Source organism: Anomaloglossus baeobatrachus, chromosome 3, assembly GCF_048569485.1.
Source record: "Anomaloglossus baeobatrachus isolate aAnoBae1 chromosome 3, aAnoBae1.hap1, whole genome shotgun sequence".
In the NCBI taxonomy this organism is placed as follows: domain Eukaryota; kingdom Metazoa; phylum Chordata; class Amphibia; order Anura; family Aromobatidae; genus Anomaloglossus; species Anomaloglossus baeobatrachus.
This window is the reverse complement of record NC_134355.1, coordinates 319,246,275-319,264,726: the sequence shown is the minus strand read 5'-3', so window position 1 is coordinate 319,264,726 and position 18,452 is coordinate 319,246,275. Positions and strand designations below refer to the sequence as shown.

General features: G+C 46.1%; 1 protein-coding gene across 1 annotated transcript in view; it reads right to left on the bottom strand.

The window, feature by feature from the left end:
- The window catches only part of HDAC2 (histone deacetylase 2), a 106,051-nt gene that overhangs the window by 37,130 nt on the left and 50,469 nt on the right, over window positions 1-18,452 (bottom strand). Inside the window, exons 5-11 of the mRNA XM_075338333.1 lie at window positions 16,108-16,246; window positions 14,382-14,523; window positions 4,004-4,096; window positions 3,803-3,911; window positions 2,201-2,341; window positions 493-601; window positions 95-225 (exon numbers count right to left, since the gene is read on the bottom strand). Of these exons, the coding sequence (XP_075194448.1) occupies window positions 95-225; window positions 493-601; window positions 2,201-2,341; window positions 3,803-3,911; window positions 4,004-4,096; window positions 14,382-14,523; window positions 16,108-16,246 (864 nt within the window). The remainder of the gene's footprint in view (window positions 1-94; window positions 226-492; window positions 602-2,200; window positions 2,342-3,802; window positions 3,912-4,003; window positions 4,097-14,381; window positions 14,524-16,107; window positions 16,247-18,452) is intronic.

Here is an 18,452-nt window from a genome sequence, read left to right as displayed (position 1 = left end):
TATGACGTTGCTGGTCACTATTTCCACATCTCACAAGCCTCTGAGTTAATGTCTTACAACCAATTCTATCATTTGAATTATATCGCAAACTTACTTGAGATACGCTTGTCAGGATCTTCACCTTCTTCATCACCGCTATCTTCTTGAATAGCATCTTCTGGTATAGCCTGCATCTGAACACCAGGAGCGTGTGGTAACATACGCAGGTTCTCAAACAGACGCTGCCTAAATATATCAAGACAGACACAATCACAGATTTCACAATAGTATTTTCACTAAACTAAACAAGTTAATTTGTAACTAGTCATTAAATCGGCACAAGGATGTGTAAGGATAGATATCTAATTTTATTAGTAGATTATACAAAAACCAGGGCTAATGATGACGTATAACCCCAGAATCAGATACGTTTTACTGCTTTGCTACTGTTACCTAAAAGTCTCCTAAAGAATTAACAAATTATAAAGTCAGAAAAAGTATCAATCTTCTTACTTTATTTTCTCCATGTATTCAGGGGTGTTTTGGTTGGTCATGTTAGAAGGACTAATATGTAGCTTAAAGTCTGGACCAAAATATTCAAAGTAATCATTGTACGGCAGTTCTGGGGAGACAAAACAAAAGTACATGAGACATCATCCAGCATAAAAGTATTACACTAGAGGTACTAAAGCTGCCCATAGACAGGAAACCTGAGCAGAAAAAAAAAAGAGGACATACTTCTTCCACACCTCAGTGTTTTGCAAAAACTCTACACAGTGAATATATAATGGAGGAACTCTACCTTTAAGACTTTACATCTAAAGGACAAGTCAGGCAGAGAATTTAGCTGCAACCGGTAGTGCCTTAAACGTATGCAGAGAGCTCCCAGTGGCAGCCTGACAAATTAGATCTAGGGAGGCATCAAGGTAATGTATTAGACACCTCCTCACATCAAGACAATGAAAAAATTCCATTAAAAAGATTTACAGGGCTGTAACAAGAAAATGGCAAAATAATGCAGCTTCTTATGGAAATATGACACATTGAGTAGAAATATTGGCACAGTTTTCATAATGACCCTGATTTCTTAGATGGCAGCTGGAAGAAGGCAGGTTGAATGACGGCAGGAGGAGCAGGGCAAACCGAGGGATGACGGAAGGAGCAGGGCAAGCCGAGGGATGGCGGGAGGAGCATGGCAGGCTGAGGGATTGGCGGGAGGAGCAGGGCAGGCCGAGGGATGGCGGTAGGAGAAGGTAGGCCAAGGGATGGCGGTAGGAGAAGGTAGGCCAAGGGATGGCGATAAGAGTAGGGCTGGCCGAAAAATGCTGGTAGAAGCAGGGCAGGCCGAGAAATGGTGGTAGGTGCAGGGCAGGCCGAAGGATGGCGGAAGGAGCAGGGCAGGCCGAAGGATGGCGGAAGGAGCAGGGCAGGCCGAAGGATGGCGGAAGGAGCGGGTAGGCCGAAGGATAGCGGAAGGAGCAGGGCAGGCCAAAGGATAGCGGAAGGAGCAGGGCAGGCTGAAGGATAGCGGAAGGAGCAGGGCAGGTTGATGGATGGCACTAAGAGGATGGTAGGCAGAGAGTGCTTGGATCTCACTGGCTAAGAGTTGAAAATTGGACATTAAAAAAATTGTCAGGCAACACCCATTTCTGCATTGAGAGATGAGTGGCACTGATGAAATCTCATCTGCACATACCTGCCATGATGCATATGATACCTACTGATTGAGGATGTGACCTGGAACTAAATCAGTCTTATTATTACTATTATTACCTCCAGCTACAGTGGTCTTGCTGTAGTGGTGACATCACCACTGCTGCCATATAAAAAAACATGGGACAATAGCAGAGTAACAGTGCTGGAGCAGCATGGGGTAGGTAAGTCTGATCATGTTTTTTATTAAATAAGTATTCTCAATACAAAAATAACATAAAAAACTAGAAAATTATTTTAAAACATATAGTCATAATAGGCATTTGACCTCTCCATAACAAGTGGCCCTCTCCTTCTTGCCTTTGTGGATGATATCCAAGGAGCAATTGGGAACATGGGACCATCCCTCATCATTCATTTTTCTGTTTAACTATTAAATATGGCATAGTGTATCATCCAAATATCCCTTTAACATTTAAGAGTTAGACCATTTGATGATTTTTATCATTGGCATGAAACATGTTACAAGTAGACTAATTATTACTGCACTTTATTTAAATTGACTTACCGTTGGGGATTTCACAATCAAGGGCAACAGCAGTCTCGTATGTCCAGCAGCGAGCAACATTGCGAATAGTGTACCCACCTCCACCGAGCATCAAGAGAGGCAAATTAAAAGTCTTTACAACTTCAACACATTTTGCATGACCTGTGTAAAGCAATGTTTTTGCATTAGTGTTTTTAGGTCTCTGAATACCACAAGAAGAACAAAAAATAAATGTGTAATTCAACTTTTTCTCCAATTACTTTTCTAATAGGAAACATGTTGCTTGTCATAAATATGTCATTTTTTTACCAGATGTAAATGCTGCTGTTCTCTGGAATCTGACATTAATTTGATGCTCCTGCGTTTCTCAGTCCCTAGGATATAGCCCTTTACTTTCAAAACAGCATCAATTCTTCTTGGTTCACTTCCAAACAGTTTATTTTAATTCCCTATTTTGAGAGTAGTGTGATGTAGGGGTATAGAACCCGACTCCGGTTTACTGAGCTGCTTGCTATAGTTTTGTTTTTTTCTTTAATATAAAATCACTGGTTTTATCAGCATTAGAATATAAGTAAAGGACTACTAAACTTGCTGCCAGGTAGTCCATCCACACCCTTACCACTGATTGGCAGCTTTCTGCCTATGCACAGTATACACCCTTATACTCCTGGAAGCCTACATAAGGTAGTGTATATTAACACTACAGGAATGAGACTCTGTATCTATCTTCCGGTCACTCAATAGTCTTTGGGAGAAGGTATTTCATTACTAACATTTTTTAAAACTCTTTATTCTCAGATGAATCCTATTCATTTAATCTGTCCAACGTTTCCAGATTAGGCTTTGCCTAATTTAACAAAGGGAAACTGCCTAGAGAACCTGCGACAGAAAACTTCCAAATCAGTGGCGTGAGTGGGGTTATACAGAGCTCAGCATTCAAAGTACTGATATGATATATCAGCAGCAGATAGTTTTTTTTAACCAAGACGACAGTCCAATAAGTAATACATTGCTTGAAACAGAGTATCTGCCCATATGCTGTGCTGCTCTCAGATGGAGTAGTGAAAACCCATTGACAGAGTCCATTTAAAGGCAGGGAAGTTGTTCCAAACAACTTGGAGAAGTAACCAGAGATCTTCTGCGGATGTAGGCTAACATAGTGAGTTACTTCTCCAAGATGTTTGGAACAACTTCCCTGCAGAGAAAAAAACAATGGCCTTTCCCAGTCTGATAATGCCAGCCCACAGCTGTCTGCTTTACCTCGGCTGGTTATCAAAAATGGGGACCCAACGTCATTTTTAAAAAAATATATATTCGCTCTCTGATTTTTTTCCATGGCAATTGTCCTGCTCTTAACCCCATTTTACAGCCCAATAGCACTTACTATGAACATTAAACAGCATCCGTTGACTATTTGAGGTTCAGGGTTTAGTTCAGGTCCCGAACCAAACTTTTAATCAAAGTCCAGTCGCACCTAGAGAACCCGAATAACCACAGGTCCGCTCATCCTTCCTTCTAAACCAAAATGTGCCTTTCAGTTAAGAAGGCAATCAAAATACACTGAATAATTTTATAGACAATTAGCTACTTTTCTAAAAATGAATATTTTGCAGCTTGCGTTACCTTTCACAGTCAAATTGAAACATCCAAGGCGATCCCCAGACAAGGAATCAGCTCCACATTGTAAGACCACGGCGCTGGGCTGGTACATTTCCATTACTTTTGATATGATCTACATGACAGAAATGTCAATATGAATGTCACTAGCATTTGTCACACATCATGATGCAATGTGAAGGATTGGTCAGTAATCAATAGACTCACTGGTTTAAAGATCTGTCCATAAGATTCATCATCAATCCCATCCCTCATTGGGAAATTGACAGCATAATACTTTCCTTTACCAGCCCCGATATCCTAAAGACAAATAATAAAAAATAAATCAATTCAGAACTTTGTAAACGTACACCATTTTTCACAAATCTTAAAAATGATTCTGCATGATCACCCTTTTATAATGTAAAGCTACTGCATATACATATCAGTTACTGAAAATACTCTTATTGTTAGGCCTAAGACACACGGCATGAAAATCGGAGCGAGTGGAGTGCGATAAAACATTGCATTCCACTCAGACTAATATTAGCCTATGTGCCAGCACCCATTAGCGATTATTTTCTCAGCCCTAATCGAACCGAGAAAACAATCACAGCATGCTGCAGGTGCAATGCGATCCTAGTTTCTCTCGCACCCATTCAAGTCTGTGGGGCGAGAGAAAAATCACACTGCACTCGCAGTACACCGATGTACCGCGAGTGCAGAGCGAGAATGGCAATAGCCGGCAACAGAGGAGAGAGCGAGATAAATCCCTCCCTCCCCTCCTCAGCGCTGGCCCGCCCCTCCACAGCGCCTCCCCTCCCCTCCGCAGAGCCGGCCCATCTCCCGCAGCTGTGGTCTGATCACATGATTGGACCTAAATCGCAGTGACACTCGGCTCCTGCTGTGCTGTCAGCGTGAGACGAGTGTCATGAGAAGATCGCATTGTTCCCCCGTGTGTCCCCGGCCTTAGCCTGACTTCTGTAAAATAAGCTACAGAAAAGGACATTGTGGGCAAACATCTGTATACTGAAGCTGATAACAGATTCCCAGGAAAACCAAGGAGATTATTTTGCTGAAGAGTAAAGTTCTGATAAATTAGGCAAATAATAAGTTATTCATTCAACCCCCTAATGTATGCGTGTAAGGTCACCAACAGGCAACATTTGTAGGAATTTACAGTTTTACCCAACTTTCTATTGTATAGCGTTAAAGAGAACCTGTCTGCATGATTTAGCAAAACAAAGTAAAGTCAAGGCCATAATGGCGTATGACATTCGCCTCATAATATTTTTGTGCATTGGGGCTGGACTGGGGGTAAGGTCTTCTTTTCCTCCACCCACTGTTTGCCTCCTCTGTGTCTAAGACAGGTCATTGATAATTCAGTGACCGGCCTCCTTTTGGAAATTTTGCATGAAACTGTCATTAGAAGACCTTTAAACACTGATTTAACAAGAATCCCAGATCAGATTCCGACACCAAAGGTATCAGTTTTATCAGTATAACAGAGCCATTATGGCAATGTAATTACTTTATATTGCTAACTCCCAATAACAGGTTCTCTTTAATTCCTCACCACAGATTTCGACCATCCTTAAATAGAAATATTTTGGTCACATCCAGATGGAAAACCAATGTGGACAATACTAACATGCCAGGTTTGTTACAATTAATTCAGCCGAGGTAATACTTTGCAAGTTAAATGGATAACGTAGGCACGTAAACTTTATAATAATCTATATAAAATGAAGAATCTTTTCCAGCTGCTAAAATTATCCTTCGTTCCGGAGCAGTGACATGCAATGTGACCTCATTACTTCCCGCTACAGACCGTTCAAAGCACAGAGTGCAGAAATTTCCTGTCTGTGCTTTGAACAGAAAGTAATCACAACTCTGCATGAAAGGAACAAGTCTCGCCAGTAGCTCTCAGACCACTGATGTAATAGTGTGGCATGGCCTCCTATTACTGGCAAGTTGTGAGTGACTGGTAATGAGAGTAGTTAGAGCATAGACGTGGCACACAAGTTCCATACAGAACAATATTAATCTTAGTCAACTAGATTGTTTTGCCAGACAAGATGGAGCTGGGCTATTGTGGACCACTCTTCCTGATCGCCTGACCCCGGGCTCCCTGACCTCGGGGATCCAGTGATGTCACATCAACTTCCTGCTCACCTGACATCACCGTGGCCAGGCCCAGTCTTTGTGAGTCACTGGGCTGTGGGCGGTGTTTCCCCGCTCACTGCAGCCTAACGTCACAGCGCAGCATCTCCCTGCTCACTCCTCCGCTGCAGAGCATGCAAGCAGGAGGGATGCTGGGCTGTGACGAGCAGTGAAACTTCGCCCATAGCTCAGTGACTCAGAGACAGGGGCTGGCCCCGGTGAGGTCAGGTGAGCAGGAAGTTGACGTGACATGACCGGATCCCCGGGGTCATGGAGTCCGGGGGTCAGGTGATGGGGAACAGTGATCCGCAATAGCACCACTCACAGGCACCATTGGCAACACAAGGTATTTGAGAGAAACCTTGCTTCTCAACATAACATTCTTGTGGCCAATAATAAATATGGGTGAACCACTTATTCAAGTTACATCCTGTCCATTTCCTTGTGATCCTCCTTGAGATCGTTCTACTCTTTCATTGGAGTCCAGTTGTGTTTATTTAAACTGATAGGACTTGATTTGGAAAAGCACACACCAGTCTATATAAGACATCAAAGCTCACAGTGAATGTCAGACCAAATGAGAATCATAAGGTCAAAGGAACTGCCCAAGGAGCTCAGAGACAATTGTGGCAAGGCCAAGGTTACAAACAAATTCTGCTGTACTCAAGGTTCCTAAGAGCACAGTGGCCTGTATAATCCTTATATGGAAGAAGTTTGGGACCACCTGAACTCTTCCTAGTCCTGGCCGTCCAGCCAAACTGAGCAATTGTGGGAGAAAAGCCTTGGTGAGAAAGGTAAAGAAGAACCCAAAGATCGCTGTGGCTGAGCTCCAGAGATGCAGTAGGGAGATGGGAGAAGTTCCACAAAGTCAACTATCACTGCAGCCCTCCACAAGTTGGGCTTTTATGGCAGAGTGACCTGGCGGAAGCCTCTCTTCAGTGCAAGACATATGAAAGCCTGCATAGAGTTTGCAAAACAACACATGAAGAACTCCCAGACTATGAGAAATAAGATTCTCTGGTCTGATGAGAAAAGACAGAATTATAACCAAAAAGTTCTAAGTGGTATGAGTGCAGAAAATACGTAATTACTTACCGGTAATGTGTTTTTTCTGAACCCATGACGGCACCACGAGAGAGGGGATCCGCCCTTCAAGGACAGGAAACCTCCAGAATAAAAAGGGGCGGCACCTCTCCCCGCATCAGTTGATTACCGAGCATGACAGGACCTCCGAAACAAGGAACATCGTTAAAAACATATCCCGCCACCATAACCGCCAAGTGAAGAGGAGTGAAAAGGGAAGCAAACTAGCAACCCCCAAGTGCAGGGAGGGAATGTAAGGGTGCCGTCATGGGTTCAGAAAAAACACATTACCGGTAAGTAATTACGTATTTTTCCAGCACCCATGACGGCACCACGAGAGAATTACAGAGAGGAAGACCTAGGGAGGGACAACAGTTTGCAGAACCCGCCTCCCAAAGGTGATGTCGGTGAACGACAAATCAAGGCGATAGTGATTAAAAAAGGTGGACGGAGAAGACCAGGTTGCCGCCTTACATAACTGCTCGATGGAGACCTCCGATCTCTCCGCCCAGGAAGATGCCATCGCTCGCGTGGAGTGTGCCTTCAAACCAGGAGGTACGTCTTCCCCCCCCGGCTGTGTAGGCAACCGAGATGGCATCCCTGATCCACCTTGCCAAGGTGGATTTAGAAGCCTTAAGCCCCTTTCTACAACCCTGGAAGACTACAAACAGAGACTTATCCCTCCTCCCTTCCGAGGTGACCAGCAGATACCGTTGAAGACAACGCCTAACATCCAGGCAGTGCCATCCCACCCTTAGAAGGGTTGGCATAAAAAGAGGGGAGCACTATTTCTTGTGATCTATGGAAGTGGGAATGCACCTTCAGCAAATAGGCAGGGTCAGTTCGTAAAACTACTCGGTCATCAAAAAACTGGGTATATGGAGGAGAAATGGATAAGGCCTGAAGGTCACTAACCCTACAGGCAGAAGTGAGGGCAACCAGGAGAATCGTCTTAAGGGACAGATGCTTGAGAGAGATAGAATCTAAGGGCTCAAATGGGGGCCGTGTTAAAGCTGAAAGGACCAAGTTAAGGTCCCAGGACGGTAGTGGCATGGTTCCCCGAGGCTTAGACCTAGCACAGGACCTAACGAACCTAGATACCCAGGGATCTCCGGCCAGGGCATGGATATACAAGGCGCTCAGTGCGGAGATTTGCACCTTAAGGGTACTAACTGATAGACCCAGTTCCCAACCCCTCTGGAGAAATTCCAAGACAACCGGGACAGAGGGCGGCTTAGCAGGATCCGCACCCGTAGAGGTCAGGAATTTGGCCCAAATGCGCCCATAAATGCGAGTAGTGACAGGCTTTCTGCACTGCATCAAGGTGGAGATCAGACCCTGAGAAAATCCCTTATTGCCTAACAGCGACCGCTCAAGAGCCACGCCGTCAGATGCAACCTGGTGTGCTGCGGGTGGAAGGCTGGACCCTGGGATAGGAGATCTGGTAGGTCCGGGAGAACCCACGGATCGGAGACGGACAGATGCGTCAGCCAATAAAACCAAGGCCTCTTCGGCCAAAAGGGTGCTATGAGAATCACGACTGCTTGATCCTCCCGTATCTTCCTGAGCACTGCAGGGAGGAGGATGAGTGGAGGGAAGGCATATGCGAGGCGGAAATCCCACTTGAGCAATAGCGCGTCCACCGAGTGGGGACGATCCCTCGGATCCAGGGAACAGAATCGGGGAACCTTCCTGTTGGTTCGTGTTGCAAAGAGGTCTATCTCGGGAACTCCCCACATCCCCGTTATCCTGTCGAAAACGGACTGATTTAGAGACCATTCGCCTTGGTGAAACTGGGTGCGACTGAGAAAGTCCGCCAAATCGTTCTCCTTCCCTCGGACGTGCACTGCCGACAGGGAACCCAGATAAGCCTCTGCCCGAGACATGATCCTGCTTGTGACTGACATGAGGTGTCTGGAGCGAGTACCCCCCTGGTGGTTGAGATATGCTACTGTCGCTTGGTTGTCCGACAGAACTTTCACATGGCGACCCCGTAACAACGGCAGGAAACGACCTAACGCCTTTTCTACCGCCAGCAATTCCCTTGTATTCGAGGAATTTTGAGCTTCTTCTCCAGACCATCGTCCCTGAATGAAATGAGCGTCCAAGTGTGCCCCCCAACCGTAGAGACTGGCGTCGGTGGTTACCACCACGGGCTCTGGCGCCCTCCAAGGCACCCCTCTGCCCAAGTGGACCGGATCTAGCCACCAATAGAGGGACTGCAATGTGCGATGGTCGAGAATGATGTGTCTGTCCAGATGGTCCCCGTGAGCGGTCTGATGCTGTAAGATATTCCACTGCAGGACCCTGGTGTGTGCCTGAGCCCATCGGACGGCCGGGATGGCCGCAGTCAGGGAGCCCAGGAGGGACATCGCACCCCGGAGAGACATACGCCGGTGCCTCAGAGTCCGGTCTATCTGGGTCTGGAGGGCTTCCACTTTGGAAGGAGGCAACCGACAAAGCTGAGTGTTGGAGTCCCAAGTGAGTCCCAGAAACAGCTGAACCTTGGATGGGATTAATCTGGACTTTTCCTCGTTGATCAACCAGCCCAACTCCCGCAGAGAAGCTTGCACCTGCCGGAGAAGGGCCGCACAATGGAGAGCTGAGGCGCCCACAATCAAGAAGTCATCCAGATAAGGAATCAGAAGGACCTCTCTCTGACGCAGATATGCTGACATTTCTGCTATTATCTTTGTAAAAATTCTCGGGGCGATGGCCAGACCGAAGGGGAGGGCTTTGTATTGAAAATGGCAGACCCGACCGTCCATGTGGAGGGCTATTCTGAGGAAGCATTGGAAGAGAGAGTGGATTGGGACATGATAATATGCATCGCGCAAGTCTATGACAGCCATGTGACAGTGGGGATACAGATATTTCACTATGGACCGCACGGACTCCATCTTGAAGCTGTCTATTTGAAGGAACCGGTTGAGGGCTTTCAGGTTGATGATTGTGCGATAGGAACCATCGGGCTTCCCTACCAGAAAGAGGGTGGAATAGAATCCTTCTCCTTGTTCCCTCGCGGGAACTGCCACTAGAACCCTCTTGAAGAGGAGGTGACGGACCTCTGCTTCCAAAGCCAGCTGTTCCGCCGGAGAACGACGCAGAGGGGTAACCATGAATCGGGGAGGAGGAGGCCGAAGGAAGGGGAGCCGGAGGCCGGAGCGTATAAGGGCCAGTTATCCATGCACTGGATGAAATCCTTTCCCAAGCCGGAAGGAACTGAGAGAGCCTCCCTCCGACCTGGGAAAGCGAGTCACTTGGATGACTTATTCTGATCTTTTGAGGGGCCCTTGAACATGAACCCCTTCCCCTGAGTCTTTCTATCGGACCAGCTATTCCGATCCCGTGGCCGAGTGGGGCGGCGAACTGGCTTCCTCCGAAAGGACCGCCGTGAAGAAGGAAACGATGGAAAGGGAAAGCCGCCCTTCTTGTCGCTAGCTTTTTCCAAGATGTCATCCAGTACCGGCCCGAACAGATATTCACCTTGACAAGGGATATTGCAGAGTTTAGACTTAGTTTGCAGATCCCCCGGCCAGCATTTCAGCAAGAGAGCTCTTCTAGCCGCATTGGAGAGGGACGCTGACGTTGCAGCCAATTTAGTGAAGTCCGCCGAGGCGTCCGCAAGGAAGGCCGCCGCCCCCCGCAATTTGGAGAGGGAGGAAGCAATCTCCTCCTTAGGTGCTCGGGAGTTAAACTGGTCGTCTAGTTCGTCAATCCATATAGTCAGGGATCTAGCCGTACAGGTAGCCGCAATAGCGGGTCTCAGTCCTCCGGCAGAAGCTTCCCAGGTATTCTTTAGGAAGTGATCAGCTTTCTTATCTAATGGGTCTTTCAAGGAGCCCATGTCCTCAAATGGCAAGGCATACTTTTTGGACGCCTTAGCGACAGCCACATCCAATTTTGGCGCCTTATCCCATGTGGAGCAGGAGGCCTCCTCAAACGGATATTTTCTCTTAAAGGCGCCTGGAAGGGAATGCTTCTTATCAGGTCTCTTCCATTCCCGGGCAATTAAGGCTTGTATTTTATCCACCACCGGGAAGGAGCGTCGTTTTTTCTGCTCCATGCCCCCGAACATCCTATCCTGGATAGATTTTTCAGGTTTCTCATCCGGGAGGCCCATGGTGGTCCTCACCGCCTTAACTAACTTCTTCATATTTTCGAGTGGGAAGCACTGGCGACCCCCTGAGTCGCTATCAGAGGAGGAGCGGGAAGTAGAGCCCGAGGAATCACATTCCCCATCAGACCTATCAGAGTCCTCGTGGGTAGGCGAAGGGGCCCGAGAACCCCCAGCACTCTGTGCTCCAGACAGGGATCGGAGGGAGTCCCTGACCTCTTCCCGTATGAGGGACCGGAGGTCGGATGCAAATCCTGGCTGTTCCTCCGACAAAGTCTGCTGAATGCAGCCTTTGCACAGTCTGTTAATCCAGGAACCAGAAAGTTCTTTACAGCACAAGGCACATTCCTTATGTCTGGATTTTGATAAACACTTTCTAGGTTTACTGCGATCCTATATAAAAAAAAAACATAGACAAGACGACCGCCATTAAAAGCGGAACTCATGAGTTACACTCACCCACAGATGTCAAGAGGCTATACCGGGTCAGCAGGGCCATCATCTGACTTCCTTCCTTTAGAGGGCCGTCTTCTGTCAGGAGAGTCAGGGTCCTTCCGCTTGGAGGACCGGTCATCAGTCCCCCCACGCTTGACCCCTGAGCCGGTGACACTGTCATCTTTGCCACCCTTCTGCTGCCGCTTCAGGGAGGCAGTATCATGATCAGAGGGAGGTTTTGGGGAGGAGGGAGGCGAAGGAGACGCAGCTGACTGCTTGTCCGTCATGGTAACAGAGCACAGGCACCATAGAGAAAATTGCCGCTCTGATTTTTAAAGAAAACCTGGTGACTCCGCCCCCCACTTCCGGCGGATGACGACCCATCCGCGCGTCCAATAGGAAAAAAGCGCGCTTGCGCACAGCCCGGACATCCCTTTTGCCACACACAACATGGCGCTCCTTCCCGGAAGCGCCACAGCATCTGCCGCCACGAGGACGCCCCGCAGGGATCGCAGCAGCAGCCACCCTTATCCCGGCCTCTGGTGCCGGTACGCGTGGTAAGGAGAGGTGGGGTGCGGGAGCAGGGAGGGAAGGAGCCCGCGTGCAGCCGGACCCCCGTGGGTACGCTGCGACGGGAGAGCCCTGCGGTCAGTTCCCCGGCAGAAGCCTTCCACCGACCGGACTTACCTGGTCCCCGCAGGCTCCTGGCGCTCCTATCGGGCGCGCTGTACGCAGTCCTGACCCCCATGGGTCCGCTGCGGCAGCTCCACAGCACCTCGGCCGACCGCAGCAGGACCCGTGCCGCTGCCAGAGTCGGCCGACCGGGCGCCGGACTTGAATCTTCGGCCCATCAGGCCTCTTGGATCTAGTGGATCTCTGGAGGCTCCCTGTTCAAGGACAGGAAACCAACTGATGCGGGGAGAGGTGCCGCCCCTTTTTATTCTGGAGGTTTCCTGTCCTTGAAGGGCGGATCCCCTCTCTCGTGGTGCAGTCATGGGTGCTGGAAAAACCAGGCACTGCTCATCACCTGCCCAATACGTCCCAACAGTGAAACATGGTGGTGGCAGTATCATGCTATGGGGGTGTTTTTCAGCTGCAGGGACAGCATGACTGGTTGCAATTGGAGAAAAGATGAATGCGGCCAAGTACAGAGATATACGGGAAGAAAACCTCTTCTAGAGTGTTCTTGACCTCAGATTTGGACGAAGGTTCACCTTCCAACAAGACAATGACCCTAAGCACACAGCTAAAATAACAAAGGAGTGGCTTTAGAACAACTCTGACCATTCATACATTTATATGGACATGTTATATATACATGTGTATATATAGTGAAACACACAACAGTGCTCAGGGTAAATGAGTACATTACTTTTGAGAAGCAAGATCAATATCTCACTCAACACTAGAACAATTTCCAAAGTTATGACAAGATGACAAGACAGAGTGCCATAGAAGTTTTTTGTTAACCCATAAAATGAAAGTAAGGTTACTTTCACTACAAAATGTTCAGTTTTACTCAAATTGTTTGAGGCAAGAATGAATACACCCATACTACAACTAGGATTTTATAGGACTGCCAAGATTTGTAAGGACCGCACCAAGTAATCTAGGCATAAAATTATAAAGTTGGCTCCAGACGCGTATTTTTCCAACATGATAATGATCCAAAACACACATATGTTCAATTTCTGAAGAACAGTGTGAAAGTGATTCAGTAGCAAAGTATGTCTTCTGATCTGAACCCAATTAAAACACTTAAAGGCGAATTCTGAAGAAATAAGTTGAGAATCACTCTCCATTGAGCATCCAGAATGGAAACGATAGATATAGTAATATGTCATTACATGCCTTGAAGACTTGGTGCTATCCTTAAAAATCATGGTGGTCATACAAAATACTAGATGTAGTAGATTTTATGTGGGCTATATTCATTTATTCATCAACTAATTTGAGTAAAGATGAAGATTTTGTAATGAAGGTTATATATTAACCTTACTTTCATTGTATGGGTTATAAAAATGGTCTATGAAAATCAACCTTGTCAAAATCCTGGAAACTGTTTTTGTATTCACTGATAAACTGCTTAAAATCCTCATTTTCAAATGGGGTGTACTCTCTTATGTATGTATCTATAGGCAATCAACAAGTTACCAACTAGGTTCTGCAGGTTTGTTTGCAACTTGAATTTGTATTTAAGTTGCAACAAGTACATTGCGTGCAAAAAAAAAAAAAAAAAAAAGACGAAAAAACCTAATACCTCATTGCTCTCCTCTCCGGGTGCCTGGTCCTCCCATTTCCTATTAGATCTCTAGCCTCTTCGCTATAGACCAGAACTTCCGGCTGCGTCCAGGCATCAGAGGACACTGCGTAACAGAAGGTCGCATCGCACATCTTGAAGTCACGATCTTACAATACGCAATAACTTTGGAGGTCTGGACGTGGACTGAAGTCCTGCCGTTTAGTGAAAAGACCAGAGCTGCAGGGTGTGACAGTGGAAAAAACAGTAGCGGACTATGTATCTTGGCTAACTAGTCCAAAGCAGGTCCCTAGTAGCTGAAGAGATAAACCTCTCACAACAATGAACATTTGTGCGCTATTCACATTATTACAGATGAGATTTCAAACGCATGCCACCATACCCCCACACCTGATCCACCTACAATGCGTTCTGGGGTTGCAGTATTTTTGTTTACCATGATGGCATTAAAGATTATGCAGGTTTTGCTGTAAAAAATGCCAGAAGCGCAGAAATACAAAAACAAATATATGGGCACGGTAGTTTACAAGTAGCAATTCTATACATACTCTGAGATCTCCAGTGCCTGGGAAATATTCCCCATATTTGTGGAAAGAAACACTCATAACACGATCAGTGGTATAAAAAGCCTCTTCAACACCATCACCATGATGGATATCAATATCAATATACAACACTCTTTGGTGGTACCTAAAGAAGAAAATTGTATTGAAGTCATAATAAATCAGCAACATTGGAAGTATCACTGTACAGCAAACTATTTTAGCATTTAGCAACCCCTAACTTTGCTATGTGGGTGATACCGCAGACTTTTACGGATTCAGAAACCCCTTTTTCTACAGATAAAGTTTGTGTTAAGAAAACAAACTGTCCTTTACTCACCTTCCCTTGGATCCAGCGCCGAGTCTCGACTGCTGTTCCCATCGTCTTATCTGCAGCTCTGAGGTCACATTGATAGTTCTGCAGCCAGTTACAGAGCTCACCAGCTCTGCCTGAGTTGATGGTACAAACCGCTCAGTCACTGAGCTCACGGCTTGGCTGCAGCGCTGCCGATGTAGCATCAGTAATGAAGAAGACAGACACTGAAATCAACAGATTACTCAGTGATGGATCCACGGAGGGGGAGTAAAACCCGTATTAAGAGGACCTGTCACTTGCCCCCCAAAAATAAGGTAAATACCTTTTAAAAACCCCTGAGCTTTCCTCTCTCTTGATTCTGCAGCTTTGTTTCTGTTCCGCACTGTCACGCCATTGTAAAGATATTCACATTTGTTTCATATGGAGTGAACTATGTGAAATATTTGTGTCCAACGGAACAGAGCATTTCTTCAGTTGTCTCTGGGGGCATGAACTTTCATCCCTCCCTCACAGACAATGCCAATCACAGCTCAGCAGTGTCTGAAAACGACAGACTTCTAGATCCATAGCTGAGCGGCAATTGGTGTTTGGGAGGGAGGAGTGAAAGTGTTCGCCCCCAGAGAAAACTGGAGAAATGCCCAGTTGGTCTGCAAAATAGAGATTTCACATAGTGCGCTCCAGAAGAAATAAATGTGAGTATGTCAGCAATGGAGTGACACAGCATAAGATGGAGAAGAGCGTCAGAGCTGAGGAAGCTTAGGAATATTACAATGTATTTACAGGTATTTAAAAAGGTTACACAGGACTTAGTATTTTTGTGTATGTGCCTAACTAACAGGCAGGTAATTGCTAACTACTTGGCTGTTCGGCAAGGCAATGATTTATTCTGGCTTTGCCAACAATTCCTCTGTTTCATTTTACCTCTCCGCAACAAAGCAGCACCTTTTCTTCGGTCTGTCAATGAGGCGTCACTACAGACATCATGCTGATCGACAGATAGCTCCCTGCAGTTAGGTAGTGAGGAGCCAGCTGTCAATCAGCAAGACATCGGCAGAGATGCCCAGTCAACAGAGAAGAGAAGATGCTACTCTGTCGACGTGATGTCAAAGGAAGGCACAGAATATCGCTATGCAGAACAGGCAAGGAGTATCAAAATAAGGCTGCGTTCACATTATGGTTTATGGACAGGCAGCATACGCACCAAAAAAGCATTAGCACATATGCTAAATGTAACCATAATCTCCCATTTGTCTTGATAAGAGGCCAAAAAATTGCTCTTCTGGTTTCCTTCAAGGTGGTATAAATCAGCAGTAGAGTGCTTTGCTATAACAGTTGGCTACATTATTAAAAACAATAAACACCTCAAACATTTTATACAGAACACATTAAAAGATATCACATACAATTTATACTCACTTTAGTAGTTCCAGAATGGCAAGAACAATATCATTGACATAACAGAACCCCGATGCTTCAGACTTCTTAGCATGGTGTAACCCTCCTGCCCAGTTAACAGCCATGTCAGTCTGCTGGCGATTCAGTTTGACTGCACCAGCTGCAAGATAAAGGGGAGCATTACAGGGAAGAGTAATCATAAATACTAATATATCCTGACTATAAATACATGCAGTGTTTTTTGTGATGTTTGAATATACCCTTAGCCAGAATTTCTACATGAGACACAAGAGAAAGTGTTGCGCTAAGACTACACTGGGCCTGACACATTCACTGAAGTCATGCAGATGCTGCAATGTGATTTTAACTAGGGATGAGTGGACCCGTGGAAGTTTAAGCTCGCCGGATTTGGCATGACTTACTGTGAGTTAAAAGTTTGGTTCGGGACCCGGACTTGACCCCGGACCCAACATAAGTCCATGGGGACCCAAACTTTGGTGCTGTAAAATGGTCGTAATAAGGGCTAGGGGGCTGCAAAAGGAAGCAAAATGAGGGTAAGAGCAGGACAATTGCCCTGCAAGCAAATATGGATAAGGGAATAGATTATGAAAAAAAAAATAAAAATATGGAGTCCCCCTTCTTTTCGATAAGTAGAGCAGCGGTCTGCTTTACCTTGTCTGGTTATCAAAAACAGAGGTGACCGCACGCCATTATTTTTTTATTTAACTAATTTACAAAAAAAAAAAAAAAGTGTGTGCCACCCTATTTTTGATAACCAGCCAAGGTACAGCAGACACCTGGGGACTGTTATAGCCATGGTTATTTTGTAGTTCCCAGCCTAAAAATAGCAGGCCGCAGCCGCCCCAGAAGTGGCCCATTCATTGGATGCGCCAATTCTGGCGCTTTTCCAGCTCTTCCCAATTGTCTGGGCGCGGTGGCAATCGGAGTAAAGGCTGCTTTACACACTAGCGATGTCGCTCATGAAAGCACCCACCCCCGTAGTTTGTGCGTCACGAGCAAATCGTTGCCCTTAGCGCACAATATCGCTAGGCCCCGTCACACGGACTTACCTTCCTAACGACGTAGCTGTGGGCAGCGAACAGCCTCTTTTTTGAGGAGGCAGTTCGTGTGGCGTCACAGCGACGTCACACGGCCGGCGTACAATAGAAGCGGAGGGGCAGAGAGCAGCCGCATGAAAGTCACGACCACCTCGATGCCGGAGGACGCAGGTAAGCTGTTGTTCGTCGTTGCCGGGGTGTCACACGTAGCGATGTGTGCTGCCTCAGGAACAACAAGCAACCTACGTCCACAACGACCAACGAGATTTTGAAAATGAGCGACGTGTCAACGATCAGTTGAGTATTTTTGATTGTTAACACTCGCTCAGAGCTGTTACACGCAACGACGTCGCTAATGAGGCCGGATGTGCGTCACGAATTCCGTGACCCCTACAATATCTCGTTAGCGATATCATTGTGTGTAAATGGGCCTTTACACTTTTGGGGTTGATGTCAGTTGTAAATTGACAGCTGACTTTAAGTCTAGGGGTTATTAATGGAGAGGCATCTATACACCCCAATTACTAACCCGACAAGGGTAGAGTTAAAAAAAACAAACAAACAAACCACACACACACACACACAGAAATAGCTTATTTGAATAAGGACTCCCCCACACTCCCTTGTTCATCAATTAATTAAAAAGAAATACTAAAAGTTCCGATATATGATCCAATCGTGAATAAAGGCTCCTATACACTCCCTCATTCACCAATTTATTAATTAAAAAGTCCTTGAAGTTCCAATGAAATCCAATTGTGTAATGTCCCACGACACCCATCAAGTCCTATGGAGCTTTGTTCTCAGAACAAGCATCCATAGGTCACTGCCAGTGCCACTGATCGGAAGAGACCTATGGAGCCTCGTTCTCAGAACGTTCTGGGAGCGAAGCTCCATAGGATTTGATGGGTTTTGGGGGTCATTACATTAGAGTAAATCAGAACTTCGAGAATTTTTTTTAAAATGAATAATTGGACAAAAGGTGTAAAGGTGTGTGGGGGAGTGTTTATTAAAAAAAAAAAAAAAAACAACCCCAAACACACAGGAAAAAATAGTTTAACTGTACACTTGCCGGGTTAATAATGGGGGTGTTTGATAGACACCTCTCCATTAATAACACCAGGGCTTGTTGCCAGTTGACAAATCACAGCTGACTTTTTTTTATTCTTCTGTTGTTAATATAGCTGTATTAGAGCTTGTTTTTGCGGGACGGGTTGTACTCTTGAAATACACCATTCATTTTACCATATAGTGTACTGGAAAACGAAAACCAAATTCCAAGCGAACGAAAATTGCATGCAAAAAAAA